Source organism: Erpetoichthys calabaricus, chromosome 2, assembly GCF_900747795.2.
Source record: "Erpetoichthys calabaricus chromosome 2, fErpCal1.3, whole genome shotgun sequence".
Taxonomy (NCBI): domain Eukaryota; kingdom Metazoa; phylum Chordata; class Cladistia; order Polypteriformes; family Polypteridae; genus Erpetoichthys; species Erpetoichthys calabaricus.
Window position 1 is genome coordinate 170229434 of NC_041395.2, and position 26590 is coordinate 170256023.

Genomic DNA, 26590 nt, shown 5'->3' on the forward strand with positions numbered 1-26590 from the left:
AGTAAATATACATTTATTAAATTTAAATATTAAAATTAAGACCTATTAAATTTAAAATTTAAAGTTGTAGTAAATACACACGTGTAAAATTAAATACAAGCATTTGCAGGAAATGTTGAATGTTCTCGAAGATTCTATCGCGTTCCATTCACGTACTACCCAAGTATAAATTAATACATTAAATAAAACAAATACCAGTACTTGGAGATCGAGTCCCATACCCCCAGCATTTGGTTCCCATACCCCCAAAGGGTATGTATACCTCCGGTTAAGAACCCCTGCTTTAGAGCAAGGTATTCTGTACAGATTCTCAGTGTATTTAAAACACTTTTTAATTTGTCTTTTGCAGAACTCAGGCAGAGATTTTATTCCATCTTTGTGATCTTTGCAAAGAAGGAGTGGAGTCCAGCCGGAGTTCAGGGTTACAGGGAGCCATAGCAGCCTACTAAATAAAAGCTTACAAAGCAAACATAGTTGTTTTTAACTGAGGAAATTCTACCTTTAATTTCTAAAATGAATCTAATCTGTGAGATCCAGTTGTGACAAAAAGAAAATAAAAAACACAGCTACTGTACTTGCGGCTCCAATTTTTACCTCATCCACACTTCCTTTCTGACCAGCAGAGTTTATGATACATTAATATTAGCTAGTGCTAAAGATGTTATTAAAAAAAAAAAGATGTACACTCAAAATTCAAACTTTTACATCAATTTATTTATTTTCTTCTGTGAAAGTACCTGAAGCATTAGTAGCACTGACGCCTCAGTCCTACTTTAATAACTGCAGCTCATCCTAACCCTAACCCAGGTCACCGCACAGAAGCAGAGTTTACTCGTATTGTCAACAACATTCTGATGGAGAAAACGCCAGAGGTATATTGAAGTGCACCATTGGAATCTCTTCCTATACTATGTTATTACACAAATTTGAAAATGACACTCGGCAATCCTGCTGTGTTGGCCCATATTTATTTATTAAGGCATTTTCAGTATATCCAGAAGTGTGATGATACTATTCCATGATTACATTCCGCAGTCAGATACAGTCCTCGGCGCTCCGCAGTGGGGCTATTACTGCTTTCAATTTGCATGCTACCTTTGGGAGATGCTGTTTAAAATCCTAATATTCAGTTTCATGCATATATTTCAATCAGATGTAATGCTGTTCCTCCTACTGAATCTTTAATAGACTACTTCAGTGAGTTAAAACAGTGGGTAAGCGCTAACTATGTTACATCCTTAAATTCGCATACTCCGATTCAGGGTCAAGCTGGGGATGAAAAGTAAATCTCTTTAAATTTGTAAAGGGAGAGAAATTATATTAGCTGGTAGGATTGCTGCAGACGACAAAAACATACTGCCGCATTTTAATTTGTGGAGTCTAAAACTAGAGCTGCAGATTAGTTCTGTTTGTTACACGTATTTTCAGTGTGACTATGGCCATCATTACCAGCTGTTACTGACTCTTCTTTTGTCTTTCTTATCAGTATCTTGCTGTGGTACTGTTGCTGTACATGAAGTCAGACATCACAGTAATTAGAAACCATGTAATAAAATGGTCACTGACACAATACCAAACCATCTTACTTTGGTATATTCATATATTTAGTACAGTTTTGAAATTCAGCATGTCTTGTAGGAAGCAGTAGAATATCCAGAAGGAGGATGTAGCCTGTAGGCCTAAGTCTCAAGAACCATACTTCATTTCTACTCAAGGACTTAGGGGAACTGAAGTGGTCTACTTTTCAAGAGATTTGTTCTCCTTTCCTCTGTTTTCAACTTTTTTTTTCAAGGTGGATCTTGTGTTAGCATGAATCTGCACCTGGACAAATTTACCAGAGGGGTGTTGACTTTACACCATTGTTTTTTGGGTGATGAGTGATTATAATACAAATAAAACCCAAACTAGTTTTAATTCACAACAAATACAGAATGTCTGCGAGTGCATGCACAACAGACCTGAGCAAACGCAGCACTTCAGGTTAGCGCTGTTGCTCAACAAGCCCAAAGCCAAGCAGAGGCTGTATCTGTCAAGTACATGTAAGGTGGCACCCATATGCACATGGGCTCACACAGCACTGAATGCACCATTCGGTGCAATGGAAAAACCATACACTGAGAATAAAAAAACTCAAACAAAAAATAACTCTTCTGTAGCTTAGCCTACCACCACTGCATGCAGCTAACGGAGCTCCTAAAATAATGCCTTCAATGTTAAGCCTATGGTGCTTTGAACTATCAAAACAGCTCACCACGGCTGACCTGTGATGCTGCTAGATTAAAATTCATATTTACAAAGGCAAAATGTTAAATCACTGAAGTGATCGTTAGAAGAGTTGAACTTTGACGAGTCTGGAAACTGAAGCAGCCATGTGATTGGAATTACCGTGCATTGCTGTCCAGGAAAATGTTCACATTTTGCATTTTTTTTGCCAAATGATTAAAATACATACATTAAAGACCATATACACTTATATAACCGTATGTTTTCTAAGAATTTGTGCTAGGGGTAGGACAGCTGTCTAGTTCTCTTTATGCACTGACTGTGCTTACGTTTTAACCATCGTCGTTAATGTGTATTTAACTTGATATGTGTTTATGTATGTAAATCTTACACTATGTTGCTGTTTAATATTTTTAAATCTGTGGAAGCCATCTGGAGCCTGCACACAGTAAAGTGTATTATATAAAAAATAAACTGAACTGAATTGACTTAACTGTTTCAGGAAGCATATTTTGACAGTGTCTTTGGTATAATAAAAGCCTGTTCATACAAATTTAATTTTAAAATAAAATAGGTGTCGGTAATATTGTGAAATGTTTTCCTTTTAAGATGAGGAATACATTGGTATCCAAATTAACGGCAAATGCAGTTGTATGTGACCTACCTAATATTTCAAATGTGTATAGAAATACCGTACGCTTAAAATTGGAACAAATGGATTAGATGCATTTTGTGTCATAAAAACACATTTCAGGTGAGTTTTCTTGGATGTTGTTCACCCAGAAACTCTGTGTGTTTGTATCATCCAGCTGTCAATAAGCTGTGTGCACTAGACTATTTAATCAGACATTAATAATAAAAGCCCGAAATAAACTCAGTGTTGCCTTTTTAATAGCTGTAAGTGGAATAACAGGCATCACAATCACTATCCTATTATTATTATTTTATTGATGGCAACTTAACAAATTAAGGCTTGTGAACCAACATCATTAAAAAAGCATAATAAACAAATGCAAATTTATAATATAAAAATAAGAAAATACAAATAAAAAAATACATCATACATAATATATTGTAGCACTTTACCAAAACATTGAAAATTCTTTGCCTTTTTCTGTTTACAGGCTGCAAAAGGATTTTCTTTTGGCATATTCTGTAGTCGTGTTTGGTGGGCTGTCAATCTATGGTTACCAAAATTATTAAATAAACACCTGTCAGATATGTGGTGCAGCACTCTTTGTGTGAGAACCCCTATTTCTCCTGCTTTTTAGCATTTCTAGGCAATGAAATATTACAAAAAATAATGCTCATCATTTTTTTTTATCTTGTTTGTTTCTTGCTTGATGGTTTCCATCACTTTTTTTTGTTTCTTTTTGTGTACAGGCCTTGCTATTTTTAATAACTAGAACATAAACAAAAGAAGAATGTTTCTGAAATTCTTGCACCGTTATGTTTTAACAATTAATAATGAAAAGAGTGGAGGAGTCGTATTTAAAGGTAGTCAATTTTTGGAATGCAGAGATTAGTGCTAAATTTTAAACACTATGTTTTATTCCACAGCTATGGCACAGAAACAATATAGTGTCAAATTTCAAAATGCTTAACTGAGTGTGCTCAGTGAGTACATGTTATAAAAATAAACATGTTATCTGAAGCATTACTGTATGTGGGTTCCAAATATATAGCTGAAAATAATGTTAAAAATTCTGATCCTGAGAAGTAAACCCTGCTTTAACTTTCTGCTTTACATAATCAGCAATCTTAAAGAAGATAGCTGATCAGCAGTGCTCTGGCTTACCCACACTGGTTGAAATGCGAGTATCGTATGCTATGTTTACAACATGATCTAAAACAGGGGTCATTTATTATTTAGTTTTCTAAACTTGGGCCAAAGGGAATTTGTTTAGTTAAACAGTTATAACAGCAATGGAGAAAAACGTTTAACCTTTTATGTATCCATGGGGACATTTTATTATTCTATGAGTCTTAATAAATTAAACAAAGCATCCTCTATTTTTGGAATTCTGTTTGGTTTTATATATTTTACTGACTAATGCAGCAAAGTAAAAGAAATACAACTAAAAAAAAAAAAAATAAGTATCTTCTAAATCGGATGGAATCTCCTTGTCGTCACTGGTTTTGATGTTCCTCTAATTCTTCCTGTGACATAGGCCCACTTTTTACATGTTTACTACTATGTTGCAATTGCATGATGAACTATTAGTGCTTCACAGTAGTTTAAGTTTCCCAAGCAGATTAATCAGAATAATATATTTTAACTATAGCCATGAATGTTTTAGTATGTTGCTTATCTGAATAGTATGAATTAGTGAAGGCCATTTATCAGATTCTCAATCAGGTGATTAGTTGGAAGCTAGACATTTACAGCTGAATTTCAGTTTCCCGTGCTTACTGGATATCTTACATTTTCACCACTCTACATTAAACATTAGTTTTATTACAGTTTTGCTGCAGCAACTTGATTAAGTAGAAAGTGTGTAGGTAGTAGAATGTTAATGACAAAATAACGAATGTAATGTACTGGAAGACAGAGTCGTTGTGTGACTGCGAATCAAGAAATTCAGGGAAAACAGTCATTTGGCTGTAACATTTTGTTGATTTTGTTTGACAATTCCTAACCTTTCACATTTGAAACAACAACTAAACTGCTTCTCTAGTGTACTCCACAGTTAGCCTCAGATAGCCGGTCCTGCGAATGTTAACACATATGAAATTGGAATACTTTATTTTAGTGACTGGAAATTTTAAATATAGAGTTGAAATACTTTCATTTAATTTCTAAACTCTGTTATCTTCTGAAGTGCATCACATCAAAGACAGATTCACTATCATTTTACATGTTTTATGGAAAAATGTTCAGGCAGATATAGCATCTTTTGAACAACAGGAGTTGTAAAAAACCCTAAAGTTAAAACTAGAACCTAAAATATAAAGCATATTTATTTATTATAGGCTTTCAATTTTTATGTTTTAGAGTTTTTTATTGGGTAGGGCTAGGAGTCATAAAATCAAGACTGCATGACTGACATATTGCTTGTGCAATGCCTTCTGATTTTGTGAAAAGATACTCAGGTAGGAAGATAACATCCAGTTCAATTTTTTGAGATTGTATTTTTAAACATTTTACTGGTTTAATTGCTTAGAGGTCCACTAACACTGTTTTGTTTCCATCAAGGTCATTAATTTTAACAAAAAAATACTTTTTAAATTAATTTCAGCTTTTTGTATGTTTTGTAGTTCAAACATATCACAAGATGTCAAATTAAAAGATTGTTATTTACAATGCTAAAAGCTGTAAAAGAGAAAATACTTTTTTTTTTTTCTTCTAAATTATGTGCTGTAGATTATTCAGTGTCATGGAATGTATTTATTCTCAAGATACTTTTTTAACATTTTATTTTTTCCATTTTTTCAAACATTATTACAGGTGGCTGAAACATTGCACAATAATACATTAACACCGAAAAGTGGTTTAGTTATTCACTACATGTATTTCTTTTTTAAATACCAATAGGCAAAGTAGCCCATTCCACCAAGTGATCCCATTAAAAATGATGCTCCAAAAAATGATGGAGGTTTTCTTTTTACCATTCGAAATGCATTAGGTAAAACTGCAGAGAGAAGTGTGGTATGGATGTCTCCCAACACTTTCCGGAATGCATGCCGTTTCTGTACACGTTCAAAGAAGGATTGCAAGTTGGGTCTGCTTCCATCCTCCCAGTATTTCTTTGATAGTCCCAGAAATTTGAGGCGGTGTAATGTGGCTCCTAGTGAGATGTCAGCTATGGTAAATTCTGGTCCACAAAGCCATAGGTCACATCTTTGCCCTTGGGGTGGGGGAAAAAAATAAATGCATAAATTACATTTTAAAAGACTGTGATCTTGGTACATTAAAACATGTTAAAATGAAGAAAAACAAAAAAAAAACATTTTTTCAATGCACCAATTAGTGTCCTCATGGTTTGGGATTTTGCTGGTGAATAGAAAACCTCAAACCTTCCCTCACCTGAGATAGAAACTCTTAGACTTAGGTGTACAACATTTACAGAATACTGTACAACTGGTAAATATGTAATTGTACAGACACTACAGCCATATAAAATTGATAAGCAGACCTTTTACATACCTGGTATAATATCTGCATGCAGATATTATAGTATATTGTAGTGAGAGAATGGCTCTTTTGTAACCTTGGGTATCACTGATCAGAGCAAGGAAAAGGCCACACAAAAAAGCATAGGAAACCAAAGGTTGAATAAAGAATGACTCTAAAAGGTTACTGTAGATTGGTGATACGGAATTAAATACAATATTTAAAAGCTATGTTATCAGATATAAAGGAGCATTAACCTGTCCCATTTGGAGCTGAAAAGCTTCATACCTTATTCATAACAATACAGATGGCACTGCAAAGCAATACATAACTGAACAAGGTACATGCTGAGGCTAAAATGTGGTCAGACTGAACATTTGCTGGCACTGTGTTAAATATTAATGTAATTAAGGAAGGAAGTTAATATAACCTTAACATAACTTTTTGAATAATGTTACACTCCACAGCCATGAGTCACAATTCAATAGTTTAGTGTAGATGTTAGTGTAGCCAAACCGTGAGCTCCCTCAGAGAAACACTAATAACTGGAGTTATGTCTGGAGTGACAACAGTGATAAAAGGACATATTGCTGGTTGCTGCAGAGACCAACTCTAGAGTTTTAAAAGGCACTGAATAATGAAAGGAATAGAAACTGTTGACCATTTCAAGTCACAAGCCTAACACATACAGTATGTTAGGATTACAAACTTGCAGGTATCCTTGTTTTACTCATGTATGAAGTTATATTGTAGTTCAAAGGATGCAGAACTAAGTAAAATATGTTACAACATAAATTAAAGTTTTTTTATATTAATATTAAATTCTGCAGCAAGGGTATAAGCAGTCCTCACACTGGCGTATTATGGTTTGCATCTGATTGTAAGGTGGAGTGTTTAGTTGTATTCTAAAGTGCTGATTGCAGATAAACACTATATGCTGCCTTTATTTCAGACTTGATTCCAGTATTAGCTGAATATGGAAGAAGGTTTTTTACCAGTTTCTACTTTCAAAAAAAAGATTTATAGAAAATGAATTGCTACTTGCATGGCCAACAAGAATGTCTGTCCATCCCAAAAAAACAAAAATGCATGCCAAAAATGGCAAAGGTTGTAAATGCTAGACTGAATTAGAAACAACAATTAGATGACAATTGATTGTGCAAATTTTCTTACTGCAATAAAACAAGAATTGAAGAATTGAAAAGCCTGAAACATTAAATTCTTAAGATATTATCATAAACTGCTTGAGCAAAAAAGAGTCCTTTCTTTAAAATCTACCTTGCCACGGAAGAAATGCTATAAAAAAAGGAAAAATATCATAAAAAATAATTTAATAAAAATCTACAATTAAAAATAAATATTGCAGGAGTCCCAGAATGGTTTCAGACATATCTAGATCCAGATACCATGATACTCCAAAATACTTTAATTGTGTCAAAAACAACAAACAATATCTGATTAACCTTTTTTAAAAAAAAGAGATGTTTTGGTTTCTCATGCTAGTATGTTGTAACCTGACGTTCTCCACAATGAAGCCACTGATGTAAAGGTATGAGTACCCTTTTGTATTGTTTATAAAGTCCAGCATCTAATTTTATTTTTTACTAACAGTTATATACAATTAAAGCTAAAATGTCTAACCTGTTAAATTATAATTTGTGATGAGTCCTATGAAAATTTCATCATCAGTCAACTGTTCATTCTAACAGAATCTGTAAAAACAGGAGCAAGTCGACTGGCACAAGATTTAGAATTTTGTCCCCTATCGGTACAAATGAATATCATGTGGTTTAGTCCTAATTGATGGCCTATAAAAAGGTTTCTCATTACCAAGGTGTCACACAAGAAGTATCTCATGATGGGTAAAAGCAAAGAGCTCTCTCAAGACCTTCGCAACCTTATGTTTGCAAAACATACTGATGGCATTGGTTACAGATGTATTTCTAAACTTCTGAATGTTTCAGTGAGCACAGTTGGGGCCATAATCTGGAAATGGAAAGATCATCATTTCACAAAATATCTGACAGAGGAGTCAAAAGAATAATCGGAAGAGTTGTCCAAGTTGTTTCAAAGAAAACAATAAGTAATGCACTCAACCGCCATGGCCTCTATGCACGCTCACCGTGCAAGACTCCACTGCTGAAGAAAAAGCATGTTGAAGATCGTTTAAAGTTTGCTGCACAACATTTGGACAAGCCAGTGAAATACTGGAAGAATATAGTCTGGTCAGATGAGACCAAAATTGAACTCTTTGGATGTCATTGCACACACCATATTTGGAGGAGAAATGGCACTGCACATCACTCCAAAAACATTATACCAACAGTGAAGTTTGGAGGTAGGAACATCATGGTGTGGTACTAGCAGACTTCATATAGATGAAGGAAGGATGAATGGAGAAATGTACCGGGACATTCTTGATAAGAATCTGCTGCCATCTACCAGGATGTTGAAGATGAAATGAGGGTGGACATTTCAGTAGGACAAAGATCCCAAACACACAGCCAAGGAAACTCTCATTTGGTTTCAAAGAAAGAAAATAAAGCTACTAGAATGGCCCAGTCAATCACTCGACTTGAACCCAATTGAAAATCTGTGGAAAGAACTAAAGATCAGAGTTCATAGAAGAGACCTGGAACCTTCAAGGTCTGAAGATAGTTTGTGTGGAAGAATGGGCCAAAATCACACCTGAGCAATGCCTGCGACTAGTTTCTCCATACAGGAGGAATCTTGAAGCTGTCATTACCAACAAAGGCTTTTCTACTAAGTATTAAATAAATTTCAGTAAGCGTGTTCAATTCTTATACCCTGTGTCATTCCACTTTGTTACACATAACTTAATTTATGGAATTGTTTGTTTTGATTTCTTTCTATGTGTGGATTACTTTGGGTTGCTACCGACATCTGGTGTAAATTTCTTGTCAATAGCCCAATTAGAAATATATTTAACAAGAAAAACGACGCATTCAATACTTATTTTCTCTGCTGTATATAGGTAGGTTTTGTATGTATATATTGCTTTCAGTAATTGAAACTGTATATGAAAGGTAAGATAAATTGTCATGTCATTTTCTAACCCAGTCCACGGATGCAGGGTGGGCAAGGGCCTATCCTAGCTAGCATAGGGCACAAGGCAGGAACAAACCCCGGACAGGACGGCAGTTCACCGCAGGGCAAACACAAACACACACTAAGGCCAAATTAGCGGCATTAGTTCTCATAACCTGCTTGTGTTTGGACAGTGGGCAGAACATTCAAACTCCATGCAGGAAGAACACAGAACACGAACCCTGTTCTCCTTATATCGAGACAGTAGCCCTACCACTGTGCTGCCCAGTAAGATAAATTCTGTGTGTGTATCTGCACCATCTTCAAGCTTGCCTGATGTTTGTACTGCATATATTGTGTTTTTGACAATACATGTAACAGTAGCAACAGCTGAATGATCTTTCAGTAAACTGAGACTGAGATCAGCTATGTTATAAATGAGACCTAGAAAATCTCTCTACTGAAAAAAAAGCCAAAAACAAAAATATAAGAAGTTTCTTCTTCTTCTTTGAGAGAGAGAGAGAGGTTGGGAGCATGCGCAGATTGCATGGTGCCACACCCAACCATGCGACGAACCAATTGGATTGGGACCCAAGTGCTGTGAGTGACAAGAATTTGCCAAAAAGAAATCATATTTAACGTGATAATTAGTTGTCTTATATGACTGCCATTTATAAGAACAAATTTCTGGCTTTGGTTGTGATATTCAAGTTATCAGTTGTGAATGTTAACATGAGGGTATGGTTAAACAGGATTTTTTAGTTTGTGTGATATTACAGTAACTTTTTAATAAACTCTATGTATGCTTTCTATCATTAATATTACCGTACAGATTAATGAAAGTAGCATATAAAACAATAAAGCACTTCTACTGAGATGCCCACTCAACAAAAAATCCATTCAGCAGTAGATTTAAATTACTTTGCATTAAATGTCCATTCAATTATGTAAATAAATAACCTACAAATATTTTCCCAGTATATTTATTTTAAATGGCCTATTCATGTTTCTAAAATAATGTACTTACAGTGTCATCCTCTTACACAAAAATTCAATATTTGACAAAAAATTATTTCAAAGTAATTTTACGTTTAACTGAATAGTCTGACGTTTTATTAAAGTGTTTCTCTTGAAAATTTTATATTTGTTTTCCTTAATATTATACGGGGAACCACTTCAATATTTTTCCCATGGGCCCCCAGTGTAGCAGCTATGCCAAAGCCTTTCTTTCAGTCTCCAGTAGTCATTATTCAGTATTTCAAGGCCCTATTTTGTCCTTTAAGGAATAGCTTCCTTACTGCCACTCACCCTGTCAAACCTGCCGCACAAAGTCTACTCTTCACAGTAAAAACTGAGACTTGCTCTTTTTTGACCACTGTTAAACTGAGCTTAAAGCTGTTGTGCTCTGAGACGCCTGTCACGCAAGTTGGTGACCCTCTGAAACTTGTCTTCTATTTGGGTTGTGACTTTGGGTCTGCCAGTTTCTTCCAATTTCCAATTGCCTTTGGATTGTGTAGGACACTGTACTCACTGACACTTTGATTTTTTTTTTATGCAGTTTCTCTAAATGAAACATCTACACTTCTAAGGGTAATAATGCTCAGCCTCATCTCATTTGTTAATTGCTGTTTTCTTGTCATTATCACTATCACAACTTTCTACAGTGTGACATGTTCCAAGAAGTACTTCAGAGGGTGTAGTAACACAGTCCGTTCCAACTCTGCTTTAAGACAGGTTTTCTAAGTAATCAACAGAAGTTAGGACACCTATAGAAATCATTTGCTTCAACTTACAAGGCTTAATTTACTTTAATTGCTGCAGGACATCTGTAGGTTGTAATCCATTAGTTGTTCCCTGCAGAAGGCCCATTTGTAATATTCTGAAACTTTTCTTTTTTTCAGTTTTTACTAACCTAAACTTTAAATGTAAACCTCTGGCAGTTTACTGCGTACCTTTTCACCATGTTAAGTCATTCACTGCATTCCAACTGAAGAAGAAGAAAAATTGGAAAAACCAAAGTGTTCTAAAACTTTTAACCGGTTGTGTATATAGAATCATTACCTTTTTAAGCGCTCCAACGTAAGTGTTATCTGGTCCCATTGATGTATTGTATTTTAGCTTTTTTAAATCCTAGCATCACATTTTAGCACATAAATTAAGAGTATTTGACATGGGTTTATACTGTACTGGATGCAGTTAGCGTATATTTACTGGAAAAGAAGTTCAAAGCATTGAGAGATGCGTAAGAATGAATCCACACAGTGAGGAGGTTTGTTTTATGTTTGTCACATCATTTTTATTCATTTACAGACTTGATTGTAATACTACCGATTTCCTGTCTGTAATTAAATATTAACTCCCTAAGAGTGTATTTTCTGTAACCAGCACTGTTTTTATTCTGTATGTTGCCATTATGTGTCTGAGGATGGAAAAAGGCAGGCCACTAGGGCTGTAGAAGTGGATCAAGAGATGAACACAAACCACCTTGGCAGACAAAGGTCAGAAACAGAAGGACAAATGAACTGTGCCAAAAACCATTTAAATCAAAAAAAAATACCTAGCCAGAAGTCCATAACCAGAAAGTGTTTCCAAACTACACAGCACACAAGTCTTTTTTCAGGAAATATCTCCAATCTTCGATGTCCACCAACAAAGTGGTGCAGGCTTATAAAGCATCACATGTGTGACGTCACGATGTGTGGCTTCTGGAAACCACATCCCCAACAACCAACTCTCCAATCTAGATCACAGAACCATAAAATGGCAACATGGTAAATATAAAACATAAGATTAAAAAAAAAATAACTTTAGTCCTAAGACCATTCATCATGAAAATCAAAGATTCTTTAGGTTCAAAACCTCTAGAAAACTGATTCTGATGTTTAGTGAAAAAAATTATTACAATTGTAAAAAGTTTTTAAGTGATTCCAAATCACAACAATAAGACTTTCTAACAGCCATCACTTAATTTGTACCTGCATCTACAGGTAACTTTGCTACTTCCTTTTTTTTTTATACCATTGTATTTCCAGTTATGTTTACCTGTTTCCTAATAGGTGCTGTATTGATTGTTGCTTTTACATTTATTTCTTACCTGGCCCGTCATACTGTTGTCACCAGTATGTAGAAGACATGTAACAATTCCATGACGCAATGTACCTATAACAATACACTTGAACTTGAAATGACTCATAAACATAATATTAATTCAACTTCATTAATTTAAACAAAATGGTATTTCTCTTATCACGTCATTGATTAAGTGATTTAGATTGGAAGTTCTGCAAACAGCAGCATTGACAACTATAATTTCAAAAATCTTGAATTTAATTTGATTTGATAGTGCAGAAATGTACTTGATATCTTAGAGTTTAATCTTTTAACATTTCCAATGTATATAATGTCTGTTTTCTTCAGTTTAGAAAATATTGCCATTTAAGGTCAGTTTTTCAATAAAAAGGCTATAGAGAAGTTGGTTCATTTAATCTTCTCCACCATGACTGACTGCCCTTGTGATTCTGAAACTGGATTAAGTGGGTCAGAAAATGGATGGATGGATAGACAGAATTGACCACTGTAATGATTTCCTGTCGTTGTTCACATCATTCTACTGCTACAGTACAGTTAATTAAAGTACTGCAGCTGGGATCATAAGTAAATCTACCATAGATCAAATTGTTATCTGTCTACTTTGTCCAATAATTGTCTTCAAGTTAATTTCCAAATCTTTCTGTTGACAGATAAGAAAGAATACCATAGCAAACTTATTAATGTGTATATGTTAAAAACCACACTGCTTTAATTAGATGAGGGCCTTTGCAAGGAAAATTAAACTAGCCTGGAGTTAGAGCCTTCAGTTGTAGGGCCACAAATTATGGAATGATCTACTTGTCAATATCAGAGATTTCCAACATGTCCCACCATTTATTGTATATCAAGATTAAAGATGCATTATTTTAGTACAGAATACTCCTTTTAGAGCTATAAACTAAATAAATGACATTACATCCTCAAACCTACTTAATTTATTTGCAGGGGCTAGACTCTATCACAGCAGAAATGTATGCAAGACAGGAACAAGTCTAAACTAAAACTAAATAAATATTTTGCCTAATTTTTGCAAATGAAAAAATAAATGGAAGGCTTCAAGAAGAACTAAAAATAAACTATTTCTTTAAGGATTTTAAAATAAGAACATCAGATGTGCTTCAGGGCCTATGTGCCTTGAAGAATGAAAAAGAAAAACCGAACTTAATGGCTGTTTGCCAGTCATGCTAAAAGAAAATAAATATGTCACGTACAAAAACTGCTAGCAAACCATTGTACTAATTATTTTAGATGGAAGCATGAGATGATAAATGGACATTTGCAAATATAATGGAAGTAGACAAGACGGACAAAAATCTAAGGATTATAAAACAATACTCCTTTCCCAAAATCCATGTTAAACAATGGAAACTATAAGCACAAATACACTACAACAGCAGTTCTCAAAGTGTGGTACATGTACCCCTACTGGTACGCAAACAGTTACGGGGTGGTACGTGAGGGAACACACACAAATTAATAAATTGGGAGAGGCAAGAGTAAATGAAGGCAGAGAGAGAGAGGCAGGTACACATCAAAGAAGCGCTTTTGCTTAGAGGGACATTAGGATTTCCACTTAGCACACTGAGAAGGATGCCACAGTAGCCAATGAATGAGCTACTAATTTACTAGGCAGGGATCCAAACCAAATGACTGGTGGTAGGGAGAGGGTCCTCATTTTAAAAGCTTAATGTCTTTTGAGTGTGTTTGATTGTTGTGCAGGAGAGGATTTTCCAGAAATTGTTTATTTAACAAAATTTTACCATAAAAAATGAGTTTAGGAAGTTGTGTGCATTTTGCTATTGTTTGCTGTCATTCAATTTTGTTTCCATTTAAGCCCCCTGTATCAGAAATTTTACTATCTTTGTTCTCCATGAAAGTAAAAGTTTAAAAATCTTTTCAGTCATCACTACAAGCAAAATGGGCTGAGCCATCATTTACAAAAAATGTATTTCCTCTTTTTTAACTTAAGTCTTTTGTAGTTTGTGAATTCATATTAGGCTTTGTCATTTTTATTCCATATCATATCACACTTTTGTTCAAACATTAAAAAATTAGGCATACGTAAGAAAAATGAATTGACACATACACATGCACAAATGCCAAAAACTACCTGGGATACCATCCTAGAAACATCAAATACAATATTGGATGAGGAAAGGAAGCATGACCAACAGTTTTCCCTAATAAGAGCTCAGTATTAACAAGATATGACCAAGAAATGGTAGTACTTCAAAGTACTTTAATTCTTGGGGTGGTACATGTGTTGAGAACTTGCTTGAAGATTACTGTATTAAAGAAGCATTCCAAATTATATTTAGCATGGGTTTAGAAAGAGAAAATAATGATAAACAAATAAGTTGGTCTTCCTTGAATAGGCAACTGGTGTTGCATGTGAAAACAAGTAAAAGCAGATTATGCAGAATTTCAAAAAGCCCTTCATACAGACCCACAGCTAACACTAACTCAAAAAGTTTATGCCATTGGCACCACCTTTAAAAATTGAAGCTGGATTATAAACAGTTATAAACAGCTCCAGTGGGCTAGTACAAAACCCAAACAAGCAGGTTCTACATCTCATGTAATCTTCTTAGAAGTTGGTTAATAGCTAAGATTGTATCAAGATCAGCTATACCAATGACACCTAATCAGGTTTAAATGTAGCCTTTCTGGCTGCAATCTTAAATCCAGTCCATCAGACCACTCTACGAACATCAATTTGTGCAGCAAATTCATCTGAAGCAACAGTGATATATCTGAAACAAAGGTCAGTACTTATAGTAAACAGTCGTATGATAAATGTTACTTAAATGCAGTTTTCAACTCATGCACTTGTAATTCCTTCAACCTACTGCAAAAAATACAACTACTAATAAGGGTTTTCTCCATACATAACAGCTTTAACAGCTTTAAAAGTGCCTTATATGGATGGAGGAAAGTTGAAAAATTGATTTAAAACAGAGAGCAACCAAGAAATGTATGGTGATGTACTCCATGGGACTATGAATGAGGTAGCAGGGCAGTGCACTGAGAATATAAATGATGAACGAAAACTACACAAAAAGAGCAATCCAAATTAGTGTAATGAATGATGTGAAGACTGTAAACTCTAGTGGATAATTGCTCAGACGTGATTTTCATGGGCAGTATAATAACATAAGACATACTTAGTGAGACTGCAAGAATCATAAGAAAAACAAGGAAGGGGAAAAGGTACAGAATAATGGTATTTATATTCTATAAGGAAATCAGAGTTATAATGTCAGTAAGGTGAAATTATTGGGTGAGAAAAAGGAATATGAGTTTAAGAAAAGAATATCCACAGTATAAAAGATACTGTAAATGTAGAAGCCAGAAAGAATACACAATGTAAATGTGGAAGATAAAAAGTTAGACTCAAAAGTATAAACAAAAACAGAAATTAATGCCCCTATAGCACTGGCACTGATAGCAGACATTACCTTTGGCTTTTATAATTATTGTAGGAAGTTTACAGATGTAAATCAGTCACATACTGTAAACAAAAATATAAAACTTGAGGGTTTGTTTAGTAGGAGGCAAACTGTGAATTTTAAAAGTTTCACATTAATTCCTAAATCTGCTTCTGAGATTAATGCAATACAATGTAAACGTCATGTTAGTTCTGATTACAATTACATAAAACTAATCAAAATGATGGTGCTGTATATTGAACAAATTTCATCATTGTAGAAAAACTGTTCATCATATTGTTTATAGTTAAGCCAAAGGGAATCTTCATAACCCAATGTTCGACTGGAATAAAGTTACAGTATAATATGGTAATCAAACTGTTTTAATACTTGCCAAAAAATGTAAAAATCAAGTTTGTCTTGCTTGTAGTTTAACTTTTTTACCTGTTCATGATTTGGACTTTCAAGATGCTTTTAATAATAAAAAGCTTTTGAATTTAATCCATAATGAAATCATGATTGTGCATTTGATTTCTCTCCAAGGGTTCCACTACCCAATGTTAGACTACTTGTTCTTACTATATTACAAAATAATGAAAATTATGGAAAATTATATTAAGCAAAATCTTGCTAATGGATTTATTATGGCATCTAACAGTCCAACAACCGATTTCTTAGGAGTGAATCACATAGTCCCTGCACTGACTACAGGAATTTGAACAAAGTTCAAATAAGTAAAAAACTGTTGTCTTTGTTTAATTTCACTAAAGTGAAATGAAACCAGTGAATCCACCATATTTGCTAAATTACAGGAGCCTATAATTTCATTTTATTTCTGAATGTGATAGTTGGAGTATACTTTCTAATACCATACTTTAATAGACCATTATGAATACTTATGGTAATATGTGCCTTGATTCATATTGTCAACATTTCAATTTACTCTTATTATATGGCCAGTCATGCTAATTCTATGTGTGAGGTCTTAAAATGACTTCTACAAAATAAATTATATAAAACAGAGAAATGTGAGTTCTGTAAATCCTCTTTTCTGTTTTTATTACAGGAAATATTTAATTAAGACAATGCAGTATCTTAAAGTGAAGGTAATGGGTTGCCTGAGTTGCCTAGCCTTAATCCTGTTGAAAATCTATGGCACATCTAAACTGATGTTCATTACTGTTCCCCAACTCTGGTACCACCATGTGCAAAGTTAAAAGAGTAGTATTCAAAAATTATAGACTGTTATAGTGGTTCAACAAATTTAAAGTATTTCAGTTTTATTTTATAATTTTACTTTTTAATGCTGTCTTTTTTGAAATGGGGCTTTGCCAAGAACAATGTGTAACTCAGAAATATAATCTTCCAAATCCCTTGTTACAAGACTCTTAAATGTGAAAAAGGAATGAAGAATGAATACTTTTTCAAGGCATTGTATTAGATTTTTTGTGTCAAACTGCATATCATATGCAAAGCACTAGACTTGTGTAGCATGAAAACTGTAGACTAAACTTATCCATAGTGAGAAATAACTTACTAATTTATTGTATAGAATTAAACAATGCAATTGCAAATCCAAATTCACTCACCTCTATCTATCTATCTATCTATCTATCTATCTATCTATCTATCTATCTATCTATCTATCTATCTATCTATCTATCTATCTATCTATCTATCTATCTATCTATCTATCTATCTATCTATCTATCTATCTATCTATCTATCTATCTATCTATCTATCATGTGCATCAGAGTATCACCTTCCAGGCTCAGCTGAGGTATTTAATACCACTCTGAAAAATTTGGGGGCACTGCCGCTAACTTTGTCACTTGTTTCTACCTTCACAGCTCCAAGAAAATGTCCAATGAGGGTAACTGCCCTGCCCCTTCTAGGTGAAGTCCTATAAAGCCAGGCACCCCGGATGATGTCTCACTTTGAGTCAAGCCAGACCAAAGGAAAGAACTCTCTGTACAGATGAAACCCGCTCAACTGAGTAGCAATTTGGAGTTAAAAGGAGGCTATAGTCCTGTTTAAGACTGTGCATTTCCTTTTGTTGCTTTTGTTAATAGAATTAAATGGGACAACCTGTTGATGTCCCAGCATTTCTTTTGAACCCAGGTTTTTCTACCACCCAACCACAGTATCTATCAATGTATCTGTTTATCTGCTCACCTTCATATTCAAGTTTCCTTTTTTCCAGTTCAGCCTCCACTTGATCTAAAACCATTCCTAGTTCACTGAGGATTTTCTTCAGGTAGCTTACGTTATCATGGTCAAGAATCTTGGCCTACGTTTGGAATAAAGACAAAAGAAATCACAGAGAATCCAGATTCCTAAATATAATGTGTATCAACAATAATCTCATATAACAGAGTTCCAGGAGGTTTGTGGTTGATGAAAGCAAACATTCCGTAGCATGTTTTGTTTAGATTAATAAAAAAAAATTAATTATTATATTTCTGTTCCTTCATCTTATAATACCATTTCTCTTTTATTAAGATAATGCAAAGCTACTGCCTGTTAATTTTCACTGGATACAAGCTGCAAAGCATGACTATTTTTGAACCCTGTGTAGGACTGGTATTAGACTGCATTATATTTCAGTCTGTTACTGACTAGATTGGCTCTAGAAGGTTTGAAAATAAACACATAAACTTGAATTATTAAAAATGCCCATTTTCCTTTTGTTCAGATTATTTTTTTATTTAAAATCGAAACACATCAGTAGTGCAGTTTAGTTATGTGATTGACAGTCATGCTGCACACAGCTTTAATGTGCAAGACTCCTACATCCTTGGTACAATATTTAGTATATTTCAGCAAAGTAATTAAAGTGGTACATGAACATGAAAACATAAGAAATTTGAGAAAAACCACCATTAATTCTATAAAGTTTGTTTTATTGATAATAAGAAAAAGAATCTCAATATCCCATCTGCATAATGTCCCCACACAGTTAAATGGCTCAATGTAGTGTTACAGATGTTTGTGAAACTCAGATCTGACTCTCATTGTACAAATGGGAAATTAAAATCTGCCTCTGTGTATCTACCTAGCCTACATGCTTTATTTCCGTAATAAACCAGATCCCCTGAGTACACACATGGACACATATGACCTCTTTCTTAAAAACAATGACGCTGTTGTGTTACCATGAGCTTCTTCTGTTTTGATAAATATGGCTCTGTCAGCTGAGGTTCCTCATGATCAAGCTTCATCAGTTCTGAGGCAGCATTGGCTAGGTGTCCTAGAGTAAGAATAGAAGCAGCTTATCAGCAGGTAAGGCAGGAAGCAACAGTTCAGATATAACCTCTGGTTCATTGGTCAAATAAACTGTCTGGATCTAGTAATGTACAGGTTTTCACCATGGAAGATGGTATATATTAGACCCAGACCAATACTTACATAGATGGAAAACAGCATGAACCCTTTACCTAGGCTATCCCTCAGGTATCAATATAAATATTATTGATGAAGATATTATCACAACTCATCATTGACCTTATACCCTATTGCCATTAGAGAGACTAACAGGTGGTTTAATCTACAGATAGTCCCAATACTCCAGATGTGATATCCTTTTCCTATCTTGTGCAGGCTATCATTTGGTTGTTTTTTATACATGTCAGTCAGTTAACAAAACTGCATAAAAGATTCAGAAAAGGACCCTTTTAAAGGCATTACAACTTACGTCGGATTTCAGCTGTGGCATATTTTGGAATCATGGAATCTGTGGTGAGTTCTGGGTGAAGAATGCACCCATGTGTATAGGCATCCATTGGCAAAGAGTCCAGGAGTTCTCTGTACTGCTGTACCCTGGCATGAAGTGGTGTCCCCAAATCAGGAATAAGCTGAGGAATATTCTCTGTATCAGAGTAGAAAAATAAGAGAAATATCATCTAAAGATGTTTTGCTTATAAATAACTTTTAACAAGCTTAAAGCTGAACAGCCATGTTTGAGTTGCAGAGAAGTCAGTTTACTTTTTCTCAAAACAGGTGCATGCGTTTGTTTAGTTATTTAACCATGAGCAAGTCAGTGACCCTGCAGAACTACTCATAAGCCATAGTGAACGTGTTGCATTGTGTCAGCTTCTATCTATTGTGGTTACAGAGTCATTTTCAAATTGGCTTTACTTTTAAATATACCCGTATCTTTTTCTTTATTTTCTGCTTCCTTGCTCCTGATGTCATTTTTGTTTTCTAATGTTTAGCAGCTTGAAGTTCAAAGTTGAATTTGCTCTCCTTTTGTAAATAAGCTTAGGAACATACAATGTGATTTTAGATCTTCATAAAGTTCTCTGTGTGACTCTGTGTAAGTGCCTTGTTTGGATTTTCACAATACAGTATGACTGTAGGGATATTAACTGCTCAAAATACATAAAGATACACAATTATACTACCCTGTATAAAGTCATGGGACAACATAATGGATGAAACTGTAAAACTGCAAAGATGTCAAACCCTAACTATTGGATGTATAGCCAATTATGAATTAAATGCAGTAAACCCATGTATTTTTTTAATGAAATACCTCCTACAAAGTTTTTCTCTAAGTAATCGATAATCTGGTTGTAGTCACTGACAATTGTGTCACCATGAATGACAACTGGGACCTCTTCTCCCAGGTTTAGTCTCATAAACCAGGGCTCTTTGTGCTCTGTCAGTGGAAGGCTCACATCTCTCTCATCACAAATGAGGCCTTTTTCATTTATAACCAAGCGAACCTGTAATAACAAAAATATGAAAAATGTAAATGTACAGCCAATTCAGAAGATGTTTCTAAAATCAGCTTAACTGCTCACTCAGAAATGACCTCAAGGAGTGATAGCTAACCATTTACTGTGCAAAATGGGCACATCTTGTATTATACAACCTTTGTTCAATGCTGTTAATGATATTTTTAAATAACTAAAATGCATTTTTCCTTGTGCACTGTTTTTCTTACAGTACACAGATCTACAATGGCTGTCTTTTTGTACTAATATCATGCTTAGACTTTTACACAAACCTCATCTTTTGCATGCATGTGCACATTTATTATAAGCATCAGTAGCTATTTTCCCTGATCCTCTTAATGTGCAGTCCCTTGGCAGAAAATCAAAAATGAGTTCAATTCAATTCAATTTCCTGTCATTATACCTTACTGAGCAATGAAAAGCTTTGGTTCCTACACCACAGGTATAAAAACATGCAGTGACAATGAATTATATGGGAAAATAACACAAGGCAAAAACTGCAAAAAAGAGCAATTACAATTATAAATAAATGCATATGGCAATTCTAAATTAAAATGAGTACATAAATACTGCAGGTATCAAATATAAACATAAAATATGCATTAAACAGAACAAGTAACATTTGCAAAATTGAATTGCTAATGCAAACCTATTGGTATGCAATATTTGAATGATATTTTTCAAATACCAGATTAACAAACTCACTTATTGCAACCCAGATCAACTAACAGTGAAAAGCTGTTGATGGATACTAAACATAGACAACAGAGCTTTCAAAAAAATTATATCAGGTAAAATATCCCTTTATCCATGTATAGCCAGTTTCCATCCTTTTAAGAAAGGTGGAGCAAAGCCAGCCTAACAAAACAATCTGTTATTTTCTGCCCAACATGGCTGGTGGGTACTCCACATACAGTATAATGTTGAAAACAGGGGGTCTTATTTATCTATTTAGGTAAATATGTACAAATAAATGGGCAACTTGATGCATTCTTGCAGGTATGATGTAAAAATAGCATCCCCTGTAAAAATTCAAAGAGTGAAACATGAACTAAAAAGATACATCAGAAAACAAAATCATTTAAATAATTTAGAAATTAAAGTCTAACTGACTGAATGAATGCAGTTATTTATAGTTTAGTGATAGTTTAATTCAACAGACACACCATGCCTGCTTTCACCAATGCAAAGGCCAAAATATTGACACCATGTGGCTTTAGGTTTTTAACAGCACGGTTCGGTTAACTGCGTTATTTTGTTGGTTCTGATAGCCTGTCCTCGGCTGCAAACTGAAGAAGGATGAAAAAAAAAAACAAAGTGAAGGTAACACTTGTTTCCATCTTGGCAAGCAGGCTCTACTTTAAGTAAATCTTAAATACAGTACCTACTGCCAAACCTTTACTCATGATATTAGACTCTAAACCTGAACACATACTGTATATAAACCACAACCGAGCAGGTTCAGAGGTTTTGTATGCATGTGCATGATATACTGAATCTAATCCAAAACTGGATAAAACTCAAGAAGAGCTCAAAAGACATCAAAAGTAAACCAAAAAGGAGAATAAATGCTTACCAATTAACAATACAAAGTTTTCTTGACCCACGAGGCCTGGCTAATACTGAGTCAATCTCTCACTATTTGGCTGATTTTACCAATATCAAAAAAAACACCATGAAACTCTTTCATGTTATTAACACAGAACAAAGATGTGAGACGGTGCAGACACAGCTTTTTTCCTTAGGAACGTGAATCCTTTTAAAGTGGACCAAATCATAAAGGCACTTTTTTATAAGTTCTTTATTGAATCTGTTGTTACACTTGCTTTTTATATGTTGGCTTGTCAATCTCAAAATTAAGAAAATAGACCATCTTAACAACGCTGTAAGAACTAGCTGAAAACTTACTGGTTTACAGCAGACCTCTGTCACTGAGCTGTATTACAAACCGTCAGTCATTTTCTACCTTGCTCAGTTCTGCACAGGTTCGTGGGGTTGGTGCCACAGCCAATCCCAGTTAGCACAGGACAGACGGCAGGAACAAACCCAGGGCAAACACACACACATCAAACACATACGCAGGCCAATTTAGCATCGCTAATCCACCTAACTTGAATGTCTTTGGACAGCAGGAGGAACAACAGATTTAAAAACTCTTTTAATATCAGAGGTATAAGCATTGTGAGTTCTGTTAGTTGCAGGGATGCTGCTAAATGTGAAATCCTGAGTTATTGTTTTGTATCCTTTTAAAGGTATTTATTAATCTTTATACAAATCTTGAACGTGTGTGCTTATGATGACACTAGTTGTCACCTGTTGTGTCTTGGCTTGTTTTCTTGAGTCTGTGTAACAATGACTTATGCTTTTGTTCTTTCTCGGTGAAAAAAATTTTCCATGAAACATAATAAGGCCTACCTAAACTAACCTATCCTCTGTCATTGTCATTTTCCAAGTCTGTGGCCTGCAAAACATTCTGTCAGTGAATATTTGACAAACTCACTTCCTAATTTCAGATTCAGTGAGTTCTGGTTAGAATCTGTTTGTATAATTCTCTTGGAGTTAACTTCAGGACAACACATAGAAAATTTACATATAAAGATTCAAGATACAAAATTATTTTAGCACCCTAATTGTAATCCTTATTTTATGCATATTTTATGATTCAACAGATGCCTGTGTTCTGATTTAACTTTTACATAGCTAATAATGCAAGGCTACTAGGTAGAAAAGGAATTACTTACTCTTGAGTGTAGATTATTAAATCACTTAAAATCAAAGCATTTTTCATGAGCATGTTAAACAGGCATGGACATCAGTGACAACTTTGCAATTCAGAACTTTATAATTTGCAAAACAAGACATACTTGTAAATGTGTAATTTTCTGTTAGAAAGGGGTGGAACATGTTTTATCCTCAGGTTGAATTTAATATTTTAAAATGTCCTTTCAATTCTCAGTCATTTACAATAAACATGACATATTCAAATGTACTTAATTCAAGACTGCAACATGACGGGAGCCTCTCAAGACAGCATTAAGAGCAAAGCAGAAACTAATTCTCCTAATATAAAAACTTTGCGTCATTGGAAGAGTGTGTGTGTGTTTACTGTCATTGGAAAACAGCACAAAAACAAAAATATAAGACAGACCCTATTCCTGCTAATATGAAGACTGTGCTGTATTGGAAGATTGTGTGTATGTTTGTAATAAAAACAACAATGATATCAGGTAGAATGAAAAGCAAAATTGCTGCAGGCCTCAAAATGTGCAGTCCTGAATAAATATCCTATATTGCACCCACACCCCCACCTTTACCCTCACCTACAAGGCTATGCCTAGCCCAACTCAACTATAATGACCACGATTTTTAATTAAAATGTGGAATGATTAAATCAATACCCGCACTTATAGTGCACTTGAACTTGTAGGTCTGTAACTTGCTCAAATATGTCATCGTACATTCACTGAATTCGAAATCTCAAACATCTGACCTAGTCATCTATCCTTTACTGACACCGTGTACTAAGCGGTTTTAAGGTTGTGTCCAACGTACCTCTCAGCACTAAACTGTGAAAACCGTAGCAATCTTTATTGTCAGTTCAAAATGCATGTTTACACAAGATATTCAGCATCTCATGAAACCATTCACAGTGTATGAAATGCTTTATTTTTAGAGATTATACATGCTTCGCTTGTTCTGCCTCGTTGATTCAAGACTGATTAAAATGCAGGTTAGGAAACAGGATTGCCTCAGCGGAGTGAACAGGCGTGTAAAATGATTTCGTCCGCACGAAGGCGTTTTAAACCTTGGGCTGGCATTGGACTCGTTATTCCCTTTGTCCTAATCCGCTTCCCCTCCAATCGGAACCATTTCCATGCCATCCAATATGCCGGGAAGAAGGCCTTAAGAAGAACAGGGCTGTATACAGCAAATGTAAACGTTACCTTCTGCGAGATGAAAGACTGTGTCCAGTGATAAAGAACGAGGCTGCCCCTCGGTGCGGAGTCTACGTCTGCAGCCGGCTCTGTATTTTCCACACCGTCTGCAATTTTACCGTCTTCGTTCAAGGCAGAAATGGGCCACCAGCTACAATTGGTGGGGGTAACGTTATTGGAGGACGCCATGACAGAATGTTAGAGTAACAGTGGGGAGGTGGGGGGTGAGAGAGAGAGAGAGAGAGAAAGAGAGAGAGAGAGAGAGAGAAGAGGAACATTCAGCACCACGAACAGAGCAATAGCAGCATCCTCAGCATCAGTGCTGCTCCCCATCACGCAGCAGCGGGCCACCTGGGACTCACAATGGGCGGGGAAAGATGACGCCAAGAAATGTAATTGGCTGATCTCAAACCGAGAATAGTGAGGCGGGGTGTGCAAGTCGTAAACAAGGCAGAGCCAAAGTTAGACGCATGCGCCTTTTTGAGCCACAACCGAATGACGCTTGAGGTGAACTAAAACCCCGCAGTGTAAATGTTAAGGGGAGGAGAAAAGGGGCAGAGAAGAAGCTTCCGTTAACCCAACGCAACACCGCCCACGCTTCGTGCAGCAATAGCGTGAGGCTGCCAAATACGGCAGTGAGAAGTTACTAAGTTTTAGTTCGGGCAACTTTTATGGTCGTGACTAAAAATACATCTCTGCTCTACCAGTAGTGCCAGCTTTTAAGATTGGACAGTTTAATTTCTGAAGCAAACCACATTTTAACATCTACACCCCTTTTATCAAAATGACGTTTAACAAATCACAAGTGTACGTTTATTTTTTGCATATTGCTACAACTGCATCATTGTTTCGATGAAGACCACAACTCGGTCACTAACGAATATAGTATTATAATTACACAATCATAAATGTAATAATGCAATATTGAACATTTACAGGGCTGCATGATGGTATTTTGATTAATGCTGCTGCCTCACACTCCCAAAATACTGAGTTAAATCCTGGCGCGGTCACTGTGTGTGCTTATGGAATTTGCGCAAACTCCCCATATTTGCGTGGGCACTTTAGTGTTCTTTCAACATATGCATGTACAGTAATGCAATAATCTATATTGACTTGGTGTGAGTAAGTGTGTAACAGTTGATCCATTTATCTTGTGACTGACTGGCTCCCCATCCAGGGTTAGTTTTTGTACACAGTTTGAATTGGAAATAATCGGGTTTGAAAGTGAATGGAAAAATAATGAAGGTTTTTAGGAAAATGTTGTCTTTTTTCATTAGAGGATTTTATTTTGTATAGGTTAATGAAACATCTTTTGCCAAAAATAGTAAAACATATTCTTATTCCAATTGCAATTTGGCGAGCACCAGTTTAAAATCCTTAAAAGAATTCATTACTCAAATAAATGTGTAATAATATATTTTTTACCGACTACAGTGCGTGCCAATTTTACAATATAGATATGAAGCAGTATTTGGTTTGAATAAAGCACAACATTCCAACGAGACATTGTAATAAATTGCCATGTAGGAATCTAGGATAAAAAACGAATTCTGATTTTTTTTTTACTGCGTTTCATCACGTGGGCCGTATGTTCAGATCGATCAATGCAAAATACTCATTTCAAATGTTTCCTGACTTGTTTATTTCCAGTCTAATCTTATAAAGTAGATCGCGCCAGAGAGCAACATGCTACCGACTTGTGAACATGGCTGAGCGTTCACTGGTGTTCAAAAGATCTGAAGAAGTGTAACAGATACAGAGCTCTCGTAACTCCTATTAGTATCAGTCACCAATGGCAGGATGGAGGGAGCACAGTCCGTGGTTCTTACTAAAAACAGAGTAACAATAGAGGAAAATGCAGCTAGGAGAGGTCCTTAATTTGAACGTTACTCTGACGTGAAAGAAGTGTGCATTCCTGACTACTCACCCGACCAAAAGATATGCAGTGTATGTTTGTATGTATTTTCTAGAGGCATTCTTCCCCACATAGACCGCTGGGAAGACTATAC

The 26590-nt window shown here is 35.2% G+C and overlaps 1 protein-coding gene across 1 annotated transcript; it reads right to left on the reverse strand.

The window, feature by feature from the left end:
* Positions 1-3151: 3151 nt before the first annotated feature.
* Positions 3152-24820, reverse strand: gdap1l1 (ganglioside induced differentiation associated protein 1-like 1). The gene is made up of 6 exons (XM_028794765.2): positions 24588-24820; positions 20439-20631; positions 19599-19772; positions 19060-19154; positions 18080-18194; positions 3152-6071 (listed from the first exon to the last, which is right to left on the reverse strand). Exons 1-6 carry the CDS (start codon positions 24765-24767, stop codon positions 5728-5730), a joined length of 1101 nt encoding a protein of 366 aa, XP_028650598.1. The 5' UTR covers positions 24768-24820; the 3' UTR covers positions 3152-5727.
* Between the last annotated feature and the right edge of the window lie 1770 nt (positions 24821-26590).

Excerpts from the sequence above, each read along its gene's own strand:
- gdap1l1 (XM_028794765.2), bottom strand. The coding sequence starts at position 24,767 with ATGGCGTCCTCCAATAACGTTACCCCCACCAATTGTAGCTGGTGGCCC. Across the intron at positions 19,773-20,438 it reads AGAGAAAAACTTTGTAGGAG|AGAATATTCCTCAGCTTATT; the intron begins GTATTTCATTAA and ends ACTCTGATACAG. Across the intron at positions 18,195-19,059 it reads CAAAACAGAAGAAGCTCATG|GCCAAGATTCTTGACCATGA; the intron begins GTAACACAACAG and ends TTCCAAACGTAG.